The sequence below is a fragment of the Kogia breviceps genome, chromosome X (genome assembly GCF_026419965.1).
Source record: "Kogia breviceps isolate mKogBre1 chromosome X, mKogBre1 haplotype 1, whole genome shotgun sequence".
Classification (NCBI taxonomy): domain Eukaryota; kingdom Metazoa; phylum Chordata; class Mammalia; order Artiodactyla; family Physeteridae; genus Kogia; species Kogia breviceps.
Window position 1 is genome coordinate 113,796,250 of NC_081330.1, and position 22,497 is coordinate 113,818,746.

The following is a 22,497-nucleotide window of genomic DNA, read 5'->3' on the forward strand; positions in this document are numbered from 1 at the left end:
CCTGCCGATGTAGGGGACGCGGGTTCGTGCCCCGGTCCGGGAGGATCCCACGTGCCGCGGAGCGGCTGGGCCCGTGAGCCGTGGCCGCTGAGCCTGCGCGTCCGGAGCCTGTGCTCCGCAACGGGAGAGGCCACAACAGTGAGAGGCCCGCGTACCGCAAAAAACCCCAAAAAACAAAAAAATACGGTTGAGTTTGAGAATGTGAACAGTCATTATATACCGCTGGAAACTAGGAAACTGCAAATACAAGTGGATAGAAATATGAATGTATGATTTCTAGGGTTTCAGACCAAGTGATGGTTGATGTCTCTAATAAACTTCTAATAAAATATAACATACATCCCATTTCTTTTTTGAGACAAAGACCCAAAGACAAAATACTATTCAAAAACTACAGTGATTTATTAATTTACATTCAGTTGAATAAAAGGTGAATGTAACAAAGGATACTTGTTAATTTTATTCTCCAGAGATGCTTTAGCCAAATCATGTCATAACAAAGATATCCCACAGCATGGCCTCTATCAGCACTGAACAAAAATGTAACATTTTTCCTTCTGCTTTTTTCATTTGAGAAGGAAGGAACTACGGTGGCTTATTGGGCAGTAAACGTATTCAAAGACACCAACCTTTTAGGATAATGAAATTCTCAAAATGGGTCAAACACCTGAGCAGTTAAGTACTGATTGCATCCTGGAGGTACTATGTAACCAGACCTCTTTGTGCCAGTAATTCTGAGACTTGGTTTGGGGAATTATTTGAGAAGGGAAGAGCACTAGAAAAAATATTACTAATTGAGAAATACAAAAGGGTAGCAGCAAGGAGAAGGTCGTTGGGTTAAAAGTACTAATTGAAAAAAATAAAAAGAGAAAACAGCACAAATAGAGAAAGCAGTTTATATAAACTAGTCTGGTCTGAACCTGTATTAGAATGGATCATGTGTCTGGACAGCTGTATGTAGAAGTATGAAATTAGAACACTCCCTAACACCATACACAAAAATAAACTCAAAATGGGTTAAAACCTAAACGTAAGGCCCGACACTATCAAACTCTTAGAGGAAAACATAGGCAATACACTCTATGACCTAAATCACAGCAAGATCCTTTTTGACCCACCTCCTAGAGAAATGGAAATAAAAACAAAAATAAACAAATGGGACCTAATGAAACTTAAAAGGTTTTGCGCAGCAAAGGATACCATAAACAAGACCAAAAGACAACCCTCAGAATGGGAGAAAATAGTTGCAAATGAAGCGTCTGACAAAGGATTAATCTCCAAAATTTATAAGCAACTCATGCAGCTCAATAACAAAAAAACAAACAACCCAATCCAAAAATGGGCAGAAGACCTAAATAGACATTTCTCCAAAGAAGATATACAGATGGCCAACAAACACATGAAAGGATGCTCAACATCACTAATCATTAGAGAAATGCAAATCAAAACTACAATGAGATATCATCTCACACTGGTCAGACTGGCCATCATCAAAAACTCTAGAAACAATAAATGCTGGAGAGGGTGTGGAGAAAAGGGAATCCTCTTGGCCTGTTGGTGGGAATGTAAATTGATACAGCCACTATGGAGAACAGTATGGAGGTTCCTTAAAAAACTACAAATAGAACTACCATACGACCCAGCAATCCCACTACTGGGCATATACCCCGAGAAAACCATAATTCAAAAAGAGTCATGTACCAAAATGTTCACTGCAGCTCTATTTACAATAGCCAGGACATGGAAGCAACCTAAGTGTCCATCGACAGATGAATGGATAAAGAAGATGTGGCACATACATACAATGGAATATTACCCAGCCATAAAAAGAAACGAAACTGAGTTATTTGTAGTAAGGTGGATGGACCTGGAGTCTGTCATACAGAGTGAAGTCAGAAGGAGAAAAACAAATACTGTATGCTAACACATATATATGGAATCTAAGAAAAAAAATGTCATGAAGAGACTAGGGGTAGGACGGGAATAAAACACAGGCCTACTAGAGCATGGACTTGAGGATATGGGGAGGGGGAAGTGTAAGCTGGGACAAAATGAGAGAGTGGCATGGACGTATATACACTACCAAAAGTAAAATAGACAGCTAGTGGGAAGCAGCTGCATAGCACAGGGAGATCAGCTCGGTGCTTTGTGACCACCTAGAGGGGTGGGATAGGGAGGGTGGGAGAGAGACACAACAGGGAGAAGATATGGGGTTATATGTATATGTATAGCTGATTCACTGTTTTAAAGTAGAAACTATCACACCATTGTAAAGCAATTATACACCAATAAAGTTTTTTTTTTTTTAAAGAATGGAACATGTAAGGTTGCTTTTTTTGGTAGGTCAAAAATGGTCAAACATCAGCAATTTTATATGGTTCAAATGAACACATTTATCAAAGCACTTAGGATTCCTTGTTAGTACATAATGAATGATATTCACCAACTCATGCATGAATTCTGTACGTGTGAACTCTGAACGGCTTGTATCTGGGAACTTTTCACAGCAGTGTATGAAATGGTAACCATTAGGTGTCAGACTCCTTTGTGGGCAAGAAATGCTTCTGTTTTTGTTGATTCAAACTCCCTAATTTCTTATAAGAGCTGTTAAGATTTTAGTAGAACATGCTCAGTTTCCAGAGCAAGACTGGTACAGAAATTTTAAGGCAGAAGTTTACAAGTGTTGAAATATTTCAAAGTCTGAATAAAGGCAAGACTCGAGGGAGCATCATGAAAAATGAATAATATGAACCTACTCCCAAATAACTAATATCTTAAGATGCTCAAGAACAGTGTCATGGAGACACATGAATATACTTTAAAAATAACATAGCGCTTCCCTGGTGGCGCAGTGGTTGAGAGTCTGCCTGCCGATGCAGGAGACGCGGGTTCGTGCCCCGGTCCGGGAGGATCCCACGTGCCGCAGAGCGGCTGGGCCCGTGAGCCATGGCCGCTGGGCCTGCGCGTCCGGAGCCTGTGCTCGGCAACCAGAGAGGGCACAACAGTGAGAGGCCCGCGTACCGCCAAAAAGAAAAAAAAAAAAAATCCTAATTTGGAAAGCTTACTGCCAGAAAGCAAAGCAAATCTTTTAATTCTCCCAGTAATTTAAATCTGCACACTCAAAAGCCCATTAAACTTAAAAAGGTTTCTTTCTGTACCGTATATGGAAGCATAAACAATTTTTAATTCCAAGTGTACTTAACTGTATTTTATTATCATATACCCACCCCAAGGAACCATCAGTTGCAGCCTTTTTATTCAGTTGATAATTCAAATATTGTTTCTAATACAAATATATGGTTTATCATGCTTATTTATCACTAACTTGGTACACTTCATAATCGCATTACAACCACACGGTGTACTGAATGCCACTTACAGTTCGAAGTACTCAAGATAAGCACTGTTACTTTCAAGAGAAGATTGGCAGTAATTAAACGTCTTACTTAGTAGTTGTTGGTAACCATGTTTTTAAGGAGGTTAAAAAAAGTAGTATAGATATATTTAATTTGGTAATTGTATTTTATTAATTAGATCTATTTTGGATATATACTTTGGGGTTAAAACAAAGATGTACTAAACTGTTATCAGTGTGATGAAACAGAATGACATAGTAGTATTTTGTAATTCATCAATGACAACCACTGAAACATCTGTGGACTACAGGGCATAAAACTAAATCATACCAGAACACTAATAATAGTAATAAAAAGAACAATAGTACTTTGCAGTTACAGACCTCCTTCCAGAGGAATTACTCTTTTTATTTTAATTTTAATTTTTCTTTTTTTTGCGGTACGCGGGCCTCTCACCGCTGTGGCCTCTCCCGTTGCGAAGCATAGGCTCCGGAAGCGCAGGCTCGGCGGCCATGGCTCACGGGCCCAGCCGCTCCGCGGCACGTGGGATCCTCCCGGACCGGGGCACGAACCGGCGTCCCCTGCATCGGCACGCGGGCTCTCAACCACTGCGCCACCAGGGAAGCCCCATCTTTGGACTTTTTGATTCATTCTACTAATAGAGTAGGGCGTCCATTTGATTTATATAACCTAAAGGTTCGAACAAAGAAATTTCTAGGCTGGAATTTATGCCATCTCCTGAGGTGCATGGAATCACAGCCCAACTCTATTAGGAATTATCAGAAATTAGGTAGATTTGGGTGGGAAATCAAGTCCATGTGGAGTGAGGAGAGGGCATGGGCTAAATGTCTGATGAATGTATAGATATACACGGATGGAAAAAGTTTTATCATACAGTTGGAGGGTATGATGGCAAAGAGAGAAGAGAGGAGGGAGTCAGAAAAGTATGCCATAAACATTAACGTATTCTATAAGAAACAAAGTATTATGCTTCCACGCTAAAGTACTGTAGAAAACAATTTCACAAACTGTTTATTAGGTGCCTATCGGGTGTAAGTTGCCACCAGACACACAATAACATCTCAAGAATGGTCCCCATCCTCAAAGAGTTAGAATGCATGAGGGGCAGTGCTTAAGAGCTGCACGAAAAAAAAAAAAAAAAAAAGTTAAGGGCTTCCCTGGTGGTGCAGTGGTAGAGAGTCCGCCTGCCGATGCGGGGGTCGCGGGTTCGTGCCCCGGTCCGGGAGGATCCCACGTGCCGCGGAGCGGCTGGGCCCGTGAGCCATGGCCGCTGGGCCCGCGCGTCCGGAGCCTGTGCTCCGTGGCGGGAGAGGCCACGGCAGTGAGGGGCCCGCATACCGCAAAAAAAAAAAAAAAAAAAAAAGAGCTGCACGAGTTTGGAGGACAAAGAGATCATTTTTAGCTGGGAGGCCTTAAAGGATAAACAGAATACCACCAGGGAGAGATGGGATTGGGGTGGGCAACCCAGGCAGGGGAAACTCATGAGCAGGGGGAGGTAGCCATGGTGGAGTCAAGGCCCGCCCAGGGAGGAGTCTAATCTGCAGGTGCCCCGGAGGTGCTGTCTCAATCCTTTTAGGCAAAAGGGGGGTAATCTGAAACCAACAGCCTGAGATAAGGCTGATCGGAGATTCTTTTCTAGCTCCAAGACCCCAATGCTGGGAAATGGGGCTAATCAAGCCATTTGTCCTGCCTGGAGACCCAAGGTAAGCCCAACTATGACTGTGGCGCCCAGACATGTCCTTCCAATGCCTCCAGGACTACCACCTGGTCCCAGCTCCTTTGGGTGACAGGCAGCAATGTGAAACTGCAAAGGGCTGATCTACTAGGACAGAGGAGCTGTTTAAAATACACAGCCACTGGGGCCCCACCCCAGACCCTGCCAGCTGGGCCCAGAGGTAAGGAGACAACTATAGGATGTGGGAAAGGTCCCAGAAATCCCACCTATGGAGACGCCTAAACGCCAGGGTTGGGGTAGCTGCTACCTCGATACTTCCCAGTCACCCATCTAGTCTCTTTGAGGATTCCCCACCCTCCACAGTGGCCCTTTCCTACTTTCATGATGTTAATGTTGAAAATAACAAGTGCTCTTATTGCCAATTTTGCTGAAATGCATTTATTTCATCTTCTCTCGTTACCGAAAACCAGTTTCTTCCAGCTTACTTTTCCCTAGCCCATTTTTTCTCCTTCACTTTATTCTTGAATGCTATATTAGCTCATACAGCACCATAAATGATTCCCTTATCAAAGAAATAATTCATGTGTTTGACTTCATTTTCCTTTCTACTGTCTATTTAAATTGTTATCTAGATACCAACCAATCTCCCTTTCTATATCAAAGTCATACTTAATGCATATTTGACATGAACCAATATTAAAGTTTGAAGAGTTTCACTAACTCTGAAATTCTCAATACTGTAGGTGTGCATCAGAGTCACTGTGGAGCTTTTTAAAATACAGTCACTGGGACCCCACCCCAGACCTACTGAACCAGATACCTGGCGGTGGCATCTGAGCACCTGTCATTTTAAAAAGTGCAAAAGATACACCCTGGTTGTTAAGAAGTAATGTGCTGAAGTATCTGATTAGGGAACTTGGGTTTGGCCAAATTTCTGCACACAAGTACAACTATTTTTTACCCTCCCTAGGAAACATACAACAGTTATTACCGATAAGGGACATATGTAAACAACATGAAAATCATTTGTGGATTATTTGTGTTTCAACCTCTCCTATTAGTACTGACAGAATTAAATGACAGCTATCACGATTGATTTTAAGCTCCTTGCGAGTAGGAACCATGCCTTTTTGCCTTTTTCATACTGCAACCATCGAGTTGCAGTGTTGTGTCAGATGCTGGGAATACAAATATAAACAGAAAACATGGTCAATGAGAGGCTACAGAAACCAACTCAGATAGAGTAACAGTAATACTAAGGACTATCACAGTGGTTTGGATAGTGTTATTCTCCGAAACAATAAAACCAACTGACATTCATTGCATATTTACTACGTGCCTGGCACTATTCTAGGCATTTTACATATCACCCTGCTTCCATATTATCCCATTTAATTTGAACCCTATGAGGCAGGCGCTATATTCCTCCCAGCTGTACAGGGAAGGTGCACGGGGTAAGTCACATGCCCCAAAGTTACTTATCTATCAAGAGGTGGAAAGTCAAAACTTGAACTGGCCATTCTGGCTCCAGAGAGCAGGCTTTTAATCACTACCTTATACTGCCTTTCAGGAGCCTAGGTCAGCGCCCTTGGTGCTCAAAAAATGCTAGAGGGAGGGAGGGAGGGAGGGACTGAGGGAGGGAGGAAGGAAGAAACAACAAATATTTACAGAGTACTCCCACAGTGTACCTGAAACCCTTCTCCCTAAGACTCCTGAACATTACAGACTAAAACCTATGATTGTTTGTATGATTCTTAAAAGCTTAGGAAACAAACAAATGTAATCTTTCCTTCCACTTCAGTAATGGGATCAGAAGTTAGGTTTCCATAGCTAACCCTTAAAATAGATCCCTTCACTTCTCTGCTCCTCTAGTTCCAATGAACTTACATCACCTGGGAGCCAAACTAAAAATGACATTTTCAGGACAGTACTTCCAAGAATTTCCCACCTGCCCCAGCATGTTACAGTGACACACTGCTGCAATGAGCAAGAAATTCTTAGAATTAGGTGAGGGCTTCCCTGGTGGCACGGTGGTTAGGAATACACCTGCCAATGCAGGGGAAACGGGGTCGAGCCCTTGTCCGGGAAGATCCCACATGCCACGGAGCAACTAAGCCTGTGCGTCACAACTACTGAGCCTGTGCTCTAGAGCCTGCGAGCCGCAACTACTGAGCCCAGGCACCACAACTAGTGAAGCCTGCGTGCCTAGAACCCGTGCTCCGCAACAAGAGAAGCCACCGCAGTGAGAAGCTCGCACACAACGAGGAGTAGCCCCCGCTCGCCACAACTAGAGAAAACCCTCACGCAGCAACGGAGACCCAACGCAGCCAAAAATAAATAAACAAAATAAATAAATTTATTTTTTAAAAAAAGAATTAGGTGAAAAAGAGAGGCAAATCTAAAAATGATATTTCACGTTGAAAGAAGGAAAAAAGTTTCCTGATTCAGCGCTAAGGGCTGCTGCCAACAGCTTGTTTTGTTCCCAAAGATCAGCACACAAAAGTTTCACAGAGCTGGAAGGAAAAGATTTGGATGCTAAGTTAGGTGGGGGGTTGGGGGGGGCGTGATTCCCATCATTCCTTTGGGAGCAGTAGAAAAATAACAAAACCTCTATAAAAGAGATGAGCAAGTCTGCTGTGAAAGGAATGACCCCTCACATATAGCGAAAGCAATTTGCATCTACAGATCTCATTGGTATAAACGACCTCCTTCAAAGAGTGAAAACCTCAATGGAAAGCCACTATATACCCATGAAAGGCTTTGCCGGCTATTTGTTGAGCTGTATACAGACTAACAAACAGGAGTGGTTAACCTGGCACACCATGCACTATAGAGATTTTTTTTTAAGTAGGCTTAGTCAGCTAATCTTGTTGAGATTTCTCTCATACTACTGATTCCTTATTCTCAAAATAAATTAAGAGGCTTCATTCAAAATTCCCTGTGGTCTACCAGCTTGAGTTTGTTGGGTGTCTTTGATTGTCTCTTGTCTTCAGATTCCCTGCCTTGTCTCTTTAGATTTTGCTGTGCCCTTTGGTATTTCCCGTTAGTCCATGTCTGGAATAGCTAATTACATGGTAGCGTAATTCCCGCTCGTACAAGGAATAGCAGAACCTTGCTAATTCACACCAATAACTGAAAGACTCCTGTGTAAGTTACTGAATTATGCAAATGAGCAATAAGTGAAGAAAGATGATTCAAAATTGTATTTCATTCATTTATTTTGACAAGTGTAGTTTAGCCTTAATTATTTTGAAAATTTCTTTGTAGCATACTAATAAATTTCCTGTGGCACACTTGTTAAAAGTGATAAAGCCTTTACTAAGAGAGACCAATGTGTGCTCTGTTGGATAATTTCCTGAAGACAGGCTCGATTTAGACCCTCCCTTTTATCTTGGATTTCACTGACTTTTAGCATCTACTTTTTTGGGGGCAAGACAATACATAATATACCAATAAAACATAGGGATAACTTTAGCAGTAAACATTTACTCCATAAACAGGTCCTACATATGTCTGAACTTCCATCATGATGACAGTTTAAAAAATTAATCATGCTTCAAGTAAAACATTTTTATATTCTCTGGTCATAATGCTAATAGGATTTTATTTTTATCTTCTAAATAAAACTAATTCCGTCTGTCATTCATCTCTTTTAATTCCTATTTCTGTTTTGTTTTGTCTTACCGTACTTCTTTCTTTTAAAGTTAAAGATATCTGTTTTAAGATAAGTGGATATATCACAGTATGTAACGTTTTCATGTCAAAATACTTACATTATTATATCGGAGTTAAATTATTTAAGATAGGAAAACACTTCGATACACTTCTGACAGATGTATCTTGCAGGATGGAATCAACTTCTTTCAAAGCAGCACCACTGGTTACAGTGTGGAGTGAAGAGCGAACAGCTTTCCAGCTTCCAGTCTTGGGTTTAAAGCTTTGCATAGACTACCCTCTTCATAAGTGCTTTTTGACTAAACCTCCAATTTAAACGTGTTTTTAAAATCACCATGCATTTGTCAAATGAGGTTCTTTGATTTATAAAAGCCAGATCAGCAATAGAGCATTTAAAGAATAGTGGGAAAGACAAAACTTAGTCTCAAACTTCACGCCAGCATCTGTGCCGATTAAAATCTCATCTTTTCTTCAAGACCCAATTCAGGTTCCATCTCCATTGGGAATCCTTCCCCGAGCTAAATGCAGAGATCCCACAGCACTTCATGCCATCCCCTTGTGTTAGAGTTATCTGCCTTCAGGTCGAAGTTTCCCTACTAGATTAAGAGCAGGGCAGCTGTGACACAGTGGAAACAAGGCTGGGCTCTCACACCACGCAGCTTTGCTACCTCAGGGGGGTCGTTTCGTCTCTTTCAGGTTGTTTTTTCATGGGAAAATATGTCAACTATTTTATCTAATGGGAAACGTACAAGATAATAGATGAGAATGTTCTCCATAAAATATAAAGTCCTATAAAAAGTAGGTGCTTAGAGGGTGCATTTGTGAATAAGGAAATGATCAGAAATATTATCACCTCTAAAACAGGACCCAGGTCTTGGTTATACTTGGGCCCTTTACATATCACACAAGGCAGAGACTCAGCAAACACTCATTGAATGAATTCTGGGGGGCGGGGTGTGTGTGAAGCAAGGAGAAACAGATAAAACCAGACTTACACACAGACCTGGTTTGGTGATCTTATTTGTGAGTTGGGTTTTATAATAATTTCGTAAAACAAGAAAAATAAATCAGTGTCTAAAATTAGTCTGCAAACCTACCTTTTTGTGAGCACAGCTGATTTAAGCCTTAAGCTCTAAGGGACGGTGCTAAGGCTAACAGGTTTTCCAGGGCCTTTACATGGGGAGAATGCAATCAATGTTAATTCAATTGAACTCCATGACAGACTACTAATTCCGTCTAGTTACTGTCCCGTTGGCCACAAGGAAAGAGAATACTGATGGTTCTGAATAAATTCATGACAACTATAAAAAGAACTACTCTAAGAATGAGTCAAACTGATGACGGGTTTTCTTCCTGTATGAGAGGTAGTATTTATTATATGGACATGATAGTGCAGCAGCATAAAATAATAAATGGACACTGACTAATCATGTGCAAATCAACACATCTGGGCCTGGGGCTACTGAGTAACTGGAGATATCACAGGGACACAAACTTCAAAAGTTATGGCTGAAGCCCTTAGAGAATTACGAAAAATTTAAAGAATTACACAGGATAATGAAAACATATGCCAATTTCTATGAAAAGCAAGAAAGCAAAGCAAATTAAAACCAAACAAAAAAACCCCAGTCAGTTTAAACATTAAGTCAGGTTAAAAATTAAATCTGCACTGTAATCGGAAAGGTGAGGACTCAGCAAAAACACTTAACTTTTAACCATTAGAGGCTATTCAGATATGGCACATGCAATTGGTAAAAACAACAACAAACAAAAACAAGATGAAGAAGATGCATGAGAGGCAAGTGCTGTCTCTCATAAGCATAAAAGGAGCATAAATATTTCTGAAAAGAAACATTATCACGACAAACTTAAGGCAAATAAGAAATGATGGAAACATTAAAGTCTGGCCTAAGTACATGAGCAAAGATTCCCAAGAGGAAAAGAACAGGCAATTTAAAAATAATCCCAAACTACTAGAGAAAAAAAACCAGAGTCAGACTGAACCTGTTTAAATCCCAAATATCTCTGAGAGCAGGAAATAATTCTGGATGACTATAAACCCTCTAATTTGCTTGAAGCAAACGGGGCTGGTGTTTTCATTTCTTTCACTGACTTTTTTGTTTAAGGTCACATTTATTACACATTTTAGCAGGTATTAAAAAGTCACAAAGTCAATAACTGATAAAACCACAAAGCGCGCTTCTTTAGAAAGATTTAAGAACAACAACAACAACAAAAAAAGGGAATGTCACATGCTTTTAAGACTACAGACCTCTTAATGTTTACAGCTGCATTTTTCAAAGAAGTAACTGTTATATATTTTATGTGGTTGCTTCAGTACACTTCTAGCGAAAAGCACTAATTTTGAGGGGAAGAAATTTCAGTGTAACTATATCTAACCCAAGTGCTTTATTTAGGTCATGTTATAATAGATGTTATACAAATATTGATAATTTAATATTCCTGAAACTTAGAGTACATTCTATCTTGATAGTTACAGGATCTACTCTCTCCTCAGCCATGAGTATTATAAGCCTTTTCCTCCTAATTAATCTGCAATTAATTCAACCAACCTCTAATTAGTTTCCTACAACTTTACCCTACTTACGCAATAAAGCAGTCTCTAGGCTGGGTTTTAAACCTGGGCTAAAATAGACTCCTACAGACCAAAAATGGTTCTGGGATTTCTCTTTGTAGTGTAATTTAGATGTCATATCTAATTTGCTGTCATGACTATTGTTTCACTGTGCAATTTGTATGTCATTTTGAATGGTAAAGACATCATAGCTTTATTGAATTAAACCTTCTGTCTTTAGGGTCTGAAGTTACATGTTTGTGCGTGTATGTTTATGTCTCAAAAGCTCCTTTTGACATCAAGTAATAGTAGAAAAGGATTATGCTGTTTGTTCCCATCTTGCTAAATATAAACACAAACTGGGGGGGAAAAGCCCTCTTCAAACTAAAGAAACAGAATTTTAAATAATAATAATATTACTACTACTACTACTACTACTACTACTATTATTATTTTAAAGACAGAGATAGCTAAATAAGCCAGTCACATTACAGAAGTATAGAGGGCCTGGCTGTTTTGTAACCTTAATGGCTTGATTGTCAATTCTATTAACCACTTCTTTCCTAAGAACTGTCCTTTTCATTGACAGTTTTTGTGATGCTATCTCAAATATGATATTACTCTTACCACAATTCCATAAACACAAAGAAATTCAAACGCACCCTGGCTTTAACTCAGAAGGAACAAAGGCCATCTTACCTATATCGCAATACACAGTTTAGTGTTAGTCTGTTTGTAACTGTCCTTCTCCTGGCCTTTGGGTTCAAGTTCTAAACTAAAGTCAGGACTAAGACTAACCATGGAAAGCCTTCCAGGAGACCACTGGAATAGATAGCCTTTTAAGTAATTTTTAGTGCATAAAATTTCATAAAGTTTTTACTAGATAATTACACTTCCTGATTTTGTAATTAGTGGAAGTACATGCAATTACATAATAATTATGATAGTAATTACGTAATTAAGATGTATAATTATGTAGTAAAAAACATCATGGAAATAAAACCAACTACTGTGTAAGCACAATACACTTTAAAAGTAAATTCACTAGCTCAACTGTTTAAAAATACTTTGCTTCAAAATAAAGTGATTAGCTCACATTATGGTCTAACTGCTTGAAAATTATTTAATATTTTTTCCCTCATTGGTGATAGAAGTATATATTTTTTAAAGTACATGAAAAAAATCTTATCAGGTTTTCCCGGCTCTTAAACACTCAAAAAATGACAATATGTTTTGCAAATGAAGACCATCAGCCACAGCATTATCACCTAGATAACGAACGCCCTTGTTTGTGCTGCTGTACTTGTCACTACAAAAGGGACAAGGAACCTGCTCATTGAAAAGATATATATACACTACCAAACGTAGGGTGGATAGCTAGTGGGAAGCAGCCGCATAGCCCAGGGAGATCAGCTTGGTGCTTTGTGACCACCTAGAGGGGTGGCACAGGGAGGGAGACGCAAGAGGGAGGGAGACGCAAGAGGGAGGAGATATGGGAACATGTGTATATGTATAACCGATGCACTTTGTTGTAGAGCAGAAACTAACACACCATTGTAAAGCAGTTATACTCCAATAAAGATGTTTAAAAAAAAAAAAACCAGAAAAGACATACTAGAAAAGGATTTTACAAAACTTGTAACACATCTGTTATCACAGCATGCTTTTGAGTCTATTTCTACATAAAAGTGCAAAACTTGAGTGCATATTTACAGAAATGGGCTTAAAGAAAAGGCACGTTATTAGAATCTGGAAGTGTGTTGCCCAAACACATGGCAACTTTGTCATATACAACTTTCGCTATCCTAAAGAGGATAACAGAAAATATACAGAGACAAGATACCTCCACTACGGCCAAAGCAACTATGGTGACAATTCCCTGGAAAATGTAGTTTGTCTTCTGTCACACTGTAAAGTTGTCTTTAGTTAAACAACAAAACAGAAACAAAACTAGCAGTAATCAGAGAGAAAAGCAAAGCAGCATGAAGGGGCTCCTGGCTGCCATAGGAAAATACCGACTTTGTCATTCTTGTACTGAGCATAAAAATACAACAGGAAAGTCAGCAACAGTAGGAAAAGTAATTTCCAAAGTAAATTTCGTAGTTCCAAAATTAAGAAATAGAATCTTGTTTTCATTTCAAAAAAATTCTAGTTCGATGCCTTGAAATCTTTACAAGCATACTAAATCAATGTTGTAATGAGACCCAGAACGTGGACTGGTGGGCACATACAGAGTAAGCCTTGTATGAAATGGCTATAGAGCTACATTCCAGTTTTCTCTTTTATAAGCCACTCCTCTTGAGAAGCTGAAAGCCATTCTGAAAATATTAATTTACTTCTCCGTTGTTCCTTCTAGTTACGAAGAAACAAAGTGGTGGAACTCATGCTTTCTTGCTTTTTTCCCCCCTCTCCTAGCTCTTCTCAGGCTACTACATTTTTTTTTTTTTTTTTGCGGTACGCAGGCCTCTCACTGTCGTGGCCTCTCCCGCTGCGGAGCACAGGCTCCGGACGCGCAGGGTCAGCGGCCGTGGCTCACGGGCCCAGCCGCTCCGCGGCACGTGGGATCTTCCCGGACCAGGGCACGAACCCGCGTCCCCTGCATCGGCAGGCGGACTCTCAACCACTGCACCACCAGGGAAGCCCAGGCTACTACATTTTTAAGCTTAATTACAGAATTTATTTCAGAAGACTAGGCTGTCATGCCCATTCTACCTGAAACCTGGCTAGGCCTTCAGTGTTCTGCCCATTTGTCATTTTAAAGTTTTGCCAAAAGGATGGCCCCAATCAATGGATGAATAGAATGGAAGTAGGCTCTAGTTACTAAGGAGAGTGTCTTGAATCAGTGCTTCTCAAACTTTAATATGCCCAGGAATTACCTGGGAATCTTGTTAAAATGCAGATACTGATGCAGTAGGTCTGGGGAGGACCTGATATTTTGCATTCCTAACAAGTTCTGGAAAGAAATGCAGGGAGAAAAAAGCTGACCTGGGTTCATCTGTATGTTATTCTTTTTGGTCAACTGCTAAACTACGGGAATCATTATTTCAAGTTGAACAAAACATTTCTTTGTAAAATTTCAGTTCTTATAATTTGTTTCTTGTTATAAAAGCAGTACATGCCCAGATTATATAAAGAAGAAAATAAAAATCATGTATAATCCACCCACAGATAACAGCTGTAAACAATTCTAGTGTTTCTTACTAATTTTTCCACCTTGCATATAAACTACAAATTAGAATCATAATGGTTAATTAGTTTTGGACTTTGACCTTATATTGTTAGTATTTCTCTAAGTCATTAAAGATTGAAACTACATAATGTCTAACAATAACAACACTTCCCCAAAGCTCGGGATTATATGAACCACTTTTTCTGTCATCAAAATTCTTTGTGTGTCTACAATCACTTACTTCCTAATCATGAATTGTTCTGAACTGCCACGTTAGAGTCTCCCATGATAAAAATTCACTCAAACTAATGAAAGAGTTAAAAAGAAAAACCCAAAATCTCAGATCATTTTTTACTCATAAGAAAATGAAACAAAAGGAAAACGGACTGCCCATTTCAAAACCAGTTTCTTTAACGAAAATGTTTTTCACAATTATAAAAAATATAACTTTAAGAAGAGCAAACTGGTACTTAAGTGAAATTCTACCTTTACTTTTATATGTATTCGGTAGGTATGAATTGTTTTGTGTATGCTCTGTTATTATTTATTAAAAACAGAGAAAAGGTTCGTTTCTAAAATTCAGTGGAATAACCCATAAGAAGAATTGAATCAGACAGGGTGTCTGACACAGCCTTCTTCTTAATGCCTTGTGAGGCTTTAACAAAGTAAATTCTAAGAATGTCAACTGGCTTAGAGAAGACTCCAGCGGCTCTTTGCTACTTGTGTTTCAGTACTTCTAGCAATGATACAACTCTTTCGCTTTAGCAGTTTAGGAATAGTAGAAATCCTTAACACTGAAAAGGGAGCTGTCTTAAACTCTCAGAAATCTCCAAATTCCCATATGCACTAAAGCATGTAATTTTTTTCCATACAACTCTTATTTTCTGGCAACCCCCCCCCAAACAAACCCCCCCCAAACCAAACAACAACAAAAAACCAAAAACCAAAACACTAAACCACCAGAACAGTTTTTTAGATTCCATAGCTTTTCAGTACTAGCTGTTGTCTCTCTTTGGGGTCTCTATTTTCCACAAGGCAATACAATCATTACCACTTCATGAGTGTAACTATTTGGCTGATGGCAAGCAGAGAACAGGACTCTGGCAGTGTGGGTGAGGGGCTCGCTCACCCAGGCTCACTCACTAGTTAAGTGACTTGACATTCTTTTGATTCAATTCAAATTTGGCATCAGCAAAATGAGAGCTACGACGTCACTCATCTTCAGTTATCACTTGCAGGGAGTTGAAATGACAGATATTAAATCTGAAAATGTCAAGGAAATTTACTGACATTAATTTATGGCACACCTGAGTCATGCGAGCAATACAGGAGATTGGAGAACTTTCCAGCACACTGCCATTCATGGACAGAACTAATTCCTAGGAATCACTCCTCCACAGTTCTTCAAAGTGCTTGTGTGACCTTATTTTGCACTAAGAATTCATTCAACAAACATTTAGCGAGCTGGCTGCCATAGGCGAAGCACAGATGAACAAGGTACAACCCTTTGCCTCCATGAATTCAGTGGAAGAGAAAGGCAAAACAATTCAGGACCAGTCCTACAAGAAGGGCATTTCACAGGGTGCTATGGGAATGCAAAGGAAGGAAGCTTATACTACATTCAATTTCTTCATCAATATAATGGGGCACAATCCACTGCTACCTCATGGGGCTGTCGTGAGGACCTGTGTGAAACGTCTGAAAGGATGACAGGAAACTGTAAAGTAGCTCACAGAGGGTCAGCCTAGTTCTGGTGACACTAATGGAAACAACGAATACCTACAGACGTTACCATCAGGTATAAAGAAGAGACAAAAGAAGAGCGATGGTAACGAGAAGTGTAAGAAAAACCCGGCAAAACAAGACAGTGAGAACAAAGCTTGAGAGGGGAAGTGGCTGGGAGATCTCACCGTGCTGAGAGGAGTGAGGGGCGTGGCCCCTGACAGGGGCCGCCCAGTAGGCTGTGGCCCTCAGGCCGCCCATGGGCCTTTGAAAGAAGTAGGGGTGACCTGAAGAATAGTCCCTCTGGGCCCAAAGGGACTCCACTGAGAAACTGGGCTTCCTAACAGATGCTTTGCAAAAGTCCACAGTTCAAGCACCGTCCTTTTGCAAACATTTATACCATAGCTCCAACTGCTTCCTTCAACACAGAGTCCTAAATCCTGGTGTTCCTATTCTGGCAGGACTAATAGAAGATGCACCAAGACGACCATGTGTTACGGGCTGAATTGTATACCCCCGTCCCCAAAGTCATATCAAAGAGGGGTTGAAGTCCTAACCCCCGGTACCTCGGAACGTGACGATATTTGGAGATAGAGCCTTTAAAGGGGTAATTAAGTTAAAACGGGACACAGAAAGGTACCGAGGGAGGACCATGTGAAGACAGGGAGAAAACGGCCATCCACAAGCCAGAGAGGCCTCAGAAGAAGAAACCCTTCTGATACCTTGATCTCAGACTTCTAGCCTCCAGAACAGTCAGGAAATGCATTCTGCTGTTGGAGCGACCCAGTCTGTGGCACTGTGTTACGGCAGGCGTAGCAGACTAATACACCATCCTACTACAAACAGCTGACGCAGAATAAGGGGAGCTAAGCATCTGGTAAGAGAGAACAGGAACAGAAAAAAAGTGGTTTTTCTGCTTTTGTTTTTAGGAATAAGGAAAGATCACACACTAAAGTGAAAAGGCAATTAGTGTTCAAAAGAATAAAAAGACAAGCCACAGAGTGGGGTAAAATATCTGCCAAAGACCCATCTGATGAAAGACCGTTATCCAAAATATACAAAGAACTCTTAAATAAGAAAACAAACAACCCGATTAAAAAAATGGGCCAAAGACACTTCACCAAAGAAGATATACAAATGGCAAATAAGCATATGAAAAGATGCCCCACATCATATGCCATCAGGGAAATGCCAGTTAAAACAACATTGAGATGCCACTACACAACTATCAGGATGGTAAAATCCGGAACACTGACACCACCAAGCGCTGGGGAGGATGTGGAGCCACAGGAACACCCATTCACTGCTGGCTGGAAAGTAACGTGGTACAGCCGCTGTAGAAATCAGTTTTTCAGTTTTTTTACAAAACTAAACATCAAATGATCTAGCAACTGCGTTCCCTGGTGTTTACCCAAAGGAGTTGAAAACACGTCTGCACAAAAACCTGTACATGGATGTTTATAGCAGCTTATTCATAACTGCTGAAATCTGGAAGCTACCAAGACGTCCCTCAGTAGGTGAACTGATAAATAAACTGTGGTACAGCCAGACAATGTAATATTATTTCGCGCTAAAAAGAAATGAGCTACCAAGTCATGAAAAGACAGAGGAAACTTAAAATGCAACTAAGTGAAAGAAGCCAATCTGAAAAAGGTACATACTATATGATTCCAATCACATGACATTTTGGAAAAGGCAAAACTATGGAGACAGTAAAAAACAAACAAACAGACAAATTCAGTTGTTGCCAGGAGTTGAGGGGAGGGAGGGGTCATTAGGAGTAGCACAGAGGATTTTTAGGACAGTGAAACTACTGTGTATGATACTGTAATGGTGGTTACATGTCATCATACATTTGCCCAAACTCACACAGTGTCTCATAGTGAACCCTATGGTAAACCATGGACTGTGGGTGATAACGATGTGTCAGTGTGGGTTCATCAAATGCCCCACTCTGGTGGGGTATGCTGATAATGAGGGAGGCTGTGCATGTGTGGGGGCAGGGGGTACACGGGAAATCTCTGTACCTTCTGTTCAACTTTGCTGTGAACCTACAGCTGCTCTAAAAAATAAAGTCTATGAAGAAAGGCAGTTAGTGGATGCCTCTGTTTGTTTCCAAAACAATTTGACCAGATCAGTGGTTAATCACACTTAACTGTATCTGAATCTTTCTGTCCGCCAAGGACTCTAAGCTCCTCCAGGGCAGGGAGCACTGGCCATCTTTGTTTTTCTGACATCTGGGATGGCACTCAAGAAATAATAGAAAATATATACACACTGTTTTTTTTATCGTTGCCAAATAAATTTTAAAAAGGCTCAGTTGAGAAAAGTCGGAGACTCTTTTTCCTCCTCTTTTTTTAAGCAGACTTAATTTAAACAATTGGGCAAAGATTTGAATTGATTCATGTCTCCCCCAAACAGTTCACTTCTCCCTACTCAGGCCAAGGCCCCCCTGGGATGAGGCAGCCAAATGGGACCATTATGTGCTGCCATCAAGGAAATGGATTTTTACTTCATATATTGCCACTGTGTTCCTCTAAAACTTCTTTTGGATCTATTATGCCATCTATGTACATTCTGGAGCAGTTACAATCCCACAGAAGTCTTTGGACTTTGTGCCAAAGTCCCACAGAAATAAGATTTTTAAAATGTTATGTAGTTACAGTAAACATGAAGTGGATACTTCACCGAAGTGAGTCCCTTACCATCTTAAAGGAAAGGGAAAAATACCAAATGGGGTTAATTCACATTATGGACTAATGGCCTGTAAACCTTTGTTTGAAAAGCAAAGCACAGGAAAAAGCTTTGATAAGAGCTACTTCTCACCATGAAAATAAACCTCTTTCCAATAATTTGTGGGTTTTTTCCAAGTCAAATTGCCAAGTTTCAAACACAGATTAAAACCACAATCCAGTTACAAGCTTTAAAATATGGGCTTTATAATGGAAATGGTAAAACTATCCTCGCGAAGGAAATGTTGCTAGGTATCAACAGTAAAGGAGAGTCTATGGTAAATACTTTACGCGTCAGTTTCAGGGCACTTGTTGACAGAGGATACTTAGATTCCATTCTCAATAATATAACTGTGTGTAACGACTGTCATTTTTCACAGGACTTTTGATGTTAACATCTATTGGTGTTCTGGCCTTGGTCCAAATTGAATATATTTATTCAACTTGCCCTCTGGATCCCACAGATTTTCAGTTCATTTTAACAGCAATTCTCCCTTGAATGGCAAATCAGAAAGACGAAAGCACTTCACTGCAACTTATAAAGTGAGAAGTGAATTTTACATATGTTACATTAATTTACACTTATGGGAGTTTCCCCTGTAACTGTTCACTTATGGACTGTTAAGAATATTCTTGTTCTCCAATTGTCCCCTATGGATTACAAACCGTGTTCAATTCTCTCATACTTAGAAACTATCCAAATCATGTGTTCAGAACTGTCTGGGGGGACTTTCTAAAAAGTTGAGCTTCCCAAACTCTACGCCACACCTTCTGAACTAGAATTTCTGGGTGTAGGATCCATAGACTTGCACTATTATATGCCACCAGGTGACTTGTAGGCAAGAGTGTATCTATATCCCTTGTTAGGAAACCTCTGCTCTTGGACCACGGGTAAGCATGACCCAGTGTTTCAGCTTATATCCCACCACTAACACCCTAACACCACTTAGCATTACCAAATGATGTGAGAACGTCCAGACCAAGAAAATTTCTGCTAATTCACTCATGCCAAAAATGCAATTTAGGAAGAATAAATAAGCAGAAGATCAAAGGAAGAACAGTTTCACTAATTAACACTCAATAAATAAAACAAAAGGCTCTTGAAACATTTCATGAAGTTCTTTCTGTCAGACATCCATTGTGTACCCTTCTTTTGCTTTATTTTCTTTGGGCTTCTGACATGTAAAAGAACAAGTCAGTAATTCACTCCATGCCGTTTTGGCCCTGAACTCCCAGACAGTGTATTTATTAGAATCAAATGACAAAAAAAGTGTCATGATTCTTAAACTTGTGAAACGGAACTAGAGTAAATAGTGTGAGTGTACAGATTCTATCAACACTTCTCCACTTTTGCCAAGCAAGAATCTTCCAAGTGACTACTCTGTTATCTCCTATTTTCCGGGATAGCAGCATACACTCCTTGATGTTCTCTAAAAAGCTGGGGTAAGTCTCCAGTGACTTTCCAGATCACGTCTACAAGTCTCCGAGTCCCTGGACTTTTTGAAAACTGCTGATCATTCAGCCCTTCAGGTAAGAATTTTGGAAGTGTCTGGAAGAGCAATCTGTCCCCTAGGAATCTAAGAACATCTAGGGAACAATCTGGATTCAGAAAGAAGTAAAGGGGAATCAAGTTCTAATACCCAGAAAGACGTAATAAACCCAACAGAAACAGACAATGTACTCATCAGTCAGTACTTAATTCTCTAAATGCTTTACGCCTTTAAGGAAAGGTCCTTGGGGGTAAAAGAGAAACAGTTATTGTTGATACCGGAAATAAACATGGGCTAACCACCAGTCATGAACCAAAGTTCAAAGACCTAGTTACTCATGGACTAAAGGAATTTTTTCTCTATATGAATTTTATTAATTCACTGAAAATATGCTGTGGAGATAGCCCAAGTTCTTGTTGAACATCTAAAGACAAGATACTAATATTTGAAACAACTCCTCCATCAGCTGTAAAGTATTTTATATCCAAGGACAGAAAAACCAAATAAGTCAAGGCATCAAAAAAAAAATTCTAGCCTATCTTTGTAAATGGAAGAACTGGAGTCAATTATGACTAGAACTGAAAAGAGTTTAAGACCAAATCAAGGGCATGGGGATGCTTACGTGAGGAAATCCAGAAGTATGTGTAGGTTTCTCTATGCCCTTGAGGTTGTCTCCAGCCCTAACACCGACCAACAAAGTGTCGAACTGATATGCACTGACAAACAACGTAAAACACTCTGTAGGTAACTAATAAGAAAAATGTATAAACTCACCTTTTAAATTTTTTACAGGTAACAGAAAAGTTGTCAATGTGATTTTCACGTAGGAGAAAAAAAACCCATGCGCTTGTCATGACATTTTCAAATAGTTTAAGTTATGTAACAAAACTTTTCTCAGACCCATTAAGCCCCACAGTGCCTGCAAGTCTTGTGTGAGGCTTACAAGGCAGCGCCTGACCATTTGGGCTGAGGTGTCTACACGCTCTCTTAGGATGGAGTCAATAAAAGAACTCCACCCCAGCTCTCTCTGTCAAAATGAACCTAGGCTTTTAGTGAACAGCAGAGACATACTCCAGGTCTATTTTTTTCTGGTAATATCTGGTTTTTGTAGGTCCAGTGATCACGTTGCCTATTCTTACTTTATTACGGTTACTAAACTCTATAGAAAATAGCATTTTCAAAGTATAGTATTTAAAGAGTTCTTTCTGTACCATTCCTGCCCCAAAGCCCAGCTTTAATAGAGAACAATGTGAGGCAGGCTGTAGAGGCAAAGCCGGGGATTCCTACGCCACCGGCCCTCATGCAGGGTATATGCCTGTGCTCACGACGGCCCCCATGGCCTACTTCTGAGACAGTGGTATGATGCTGCATGAACACCCTGACACGGGAGGTCTGGCTTTTATGATGCAAATTTCCACTTTAAACTCAAAGGTAATTACAGTATTTTAACGTACCTTTCTCATGATCGGTAATAAGTTTCTCCAGTGCACACTCCGCATCAAAAATGTACCGGTAAAAGCACAACTGGGTGTACAGGGACTTGTCAGAATACTGCAATATAACAGAAAAATAAATGAATATCGGGGAGGGGGTAGCTTTGGAGATCACTCAACAAGTGTATCCCCTAATTTCAACTTCCATATCAAGCAGCTTTTTTTTAATGAAGGGGGGGTGAATAAGGAGAGAATCATCCTAATGATCTGCCCCCCTCATATAGCATACATACCCTTCGTAATTCAAAATAAATCCTGCCACTTCGATCACAGATTACTACTTGCGAGGCTACAGAGTGATTACCCCTGCTGCCAAAAACCTGATTTTGTCAAATTGCAAATCCCTATGCACCCTTCACAATTTACACTGTTAACTGGGAAAATTGGTACTGTGCTTCCTAACTGGGACCTGTCCAGGCTAGGAGGAAGTTGAAACAATTTCTGAAAACCATTTAACATGTACTGCTATCCTATGAACTCGATTTTCGGACTCCTGGCGACAGGGACTGGCCCACAGATACAACATGGTGAATGAAGCGCAGACCTGGGAACATCCTGACCGCTTGCTCCATGCTCATCCTGAAGTGGG

The 22,497-nt window shown here is 40.2% G+C and overlaps 1 protein-coding gene across 2 annotated transcripts in view; it reads right to left on the reverse strand.

The window, feature by feature from the left end:
- POLA1 (DNA polymerase alpha 1, catalytic subunit) overlaps positions 1-22,497 on the reverse strand; it is a 294,285-nt gene that overhangs the window by 41,823 nt on the left and 229,965 nt on the right. For both annotated transcript variants that reach the window (XM_059050625.2, XM_067022985.1), the window contains one exon: positions 21,870-21,966. In XM_059050625.2, the coding sequence (XP_058906608.1) occupies positions 21,870-21,966 (97 nt within the window). The remainder of the gene's footprint in view (positions 1-21,869; positions 21,967-22,497) is intronic.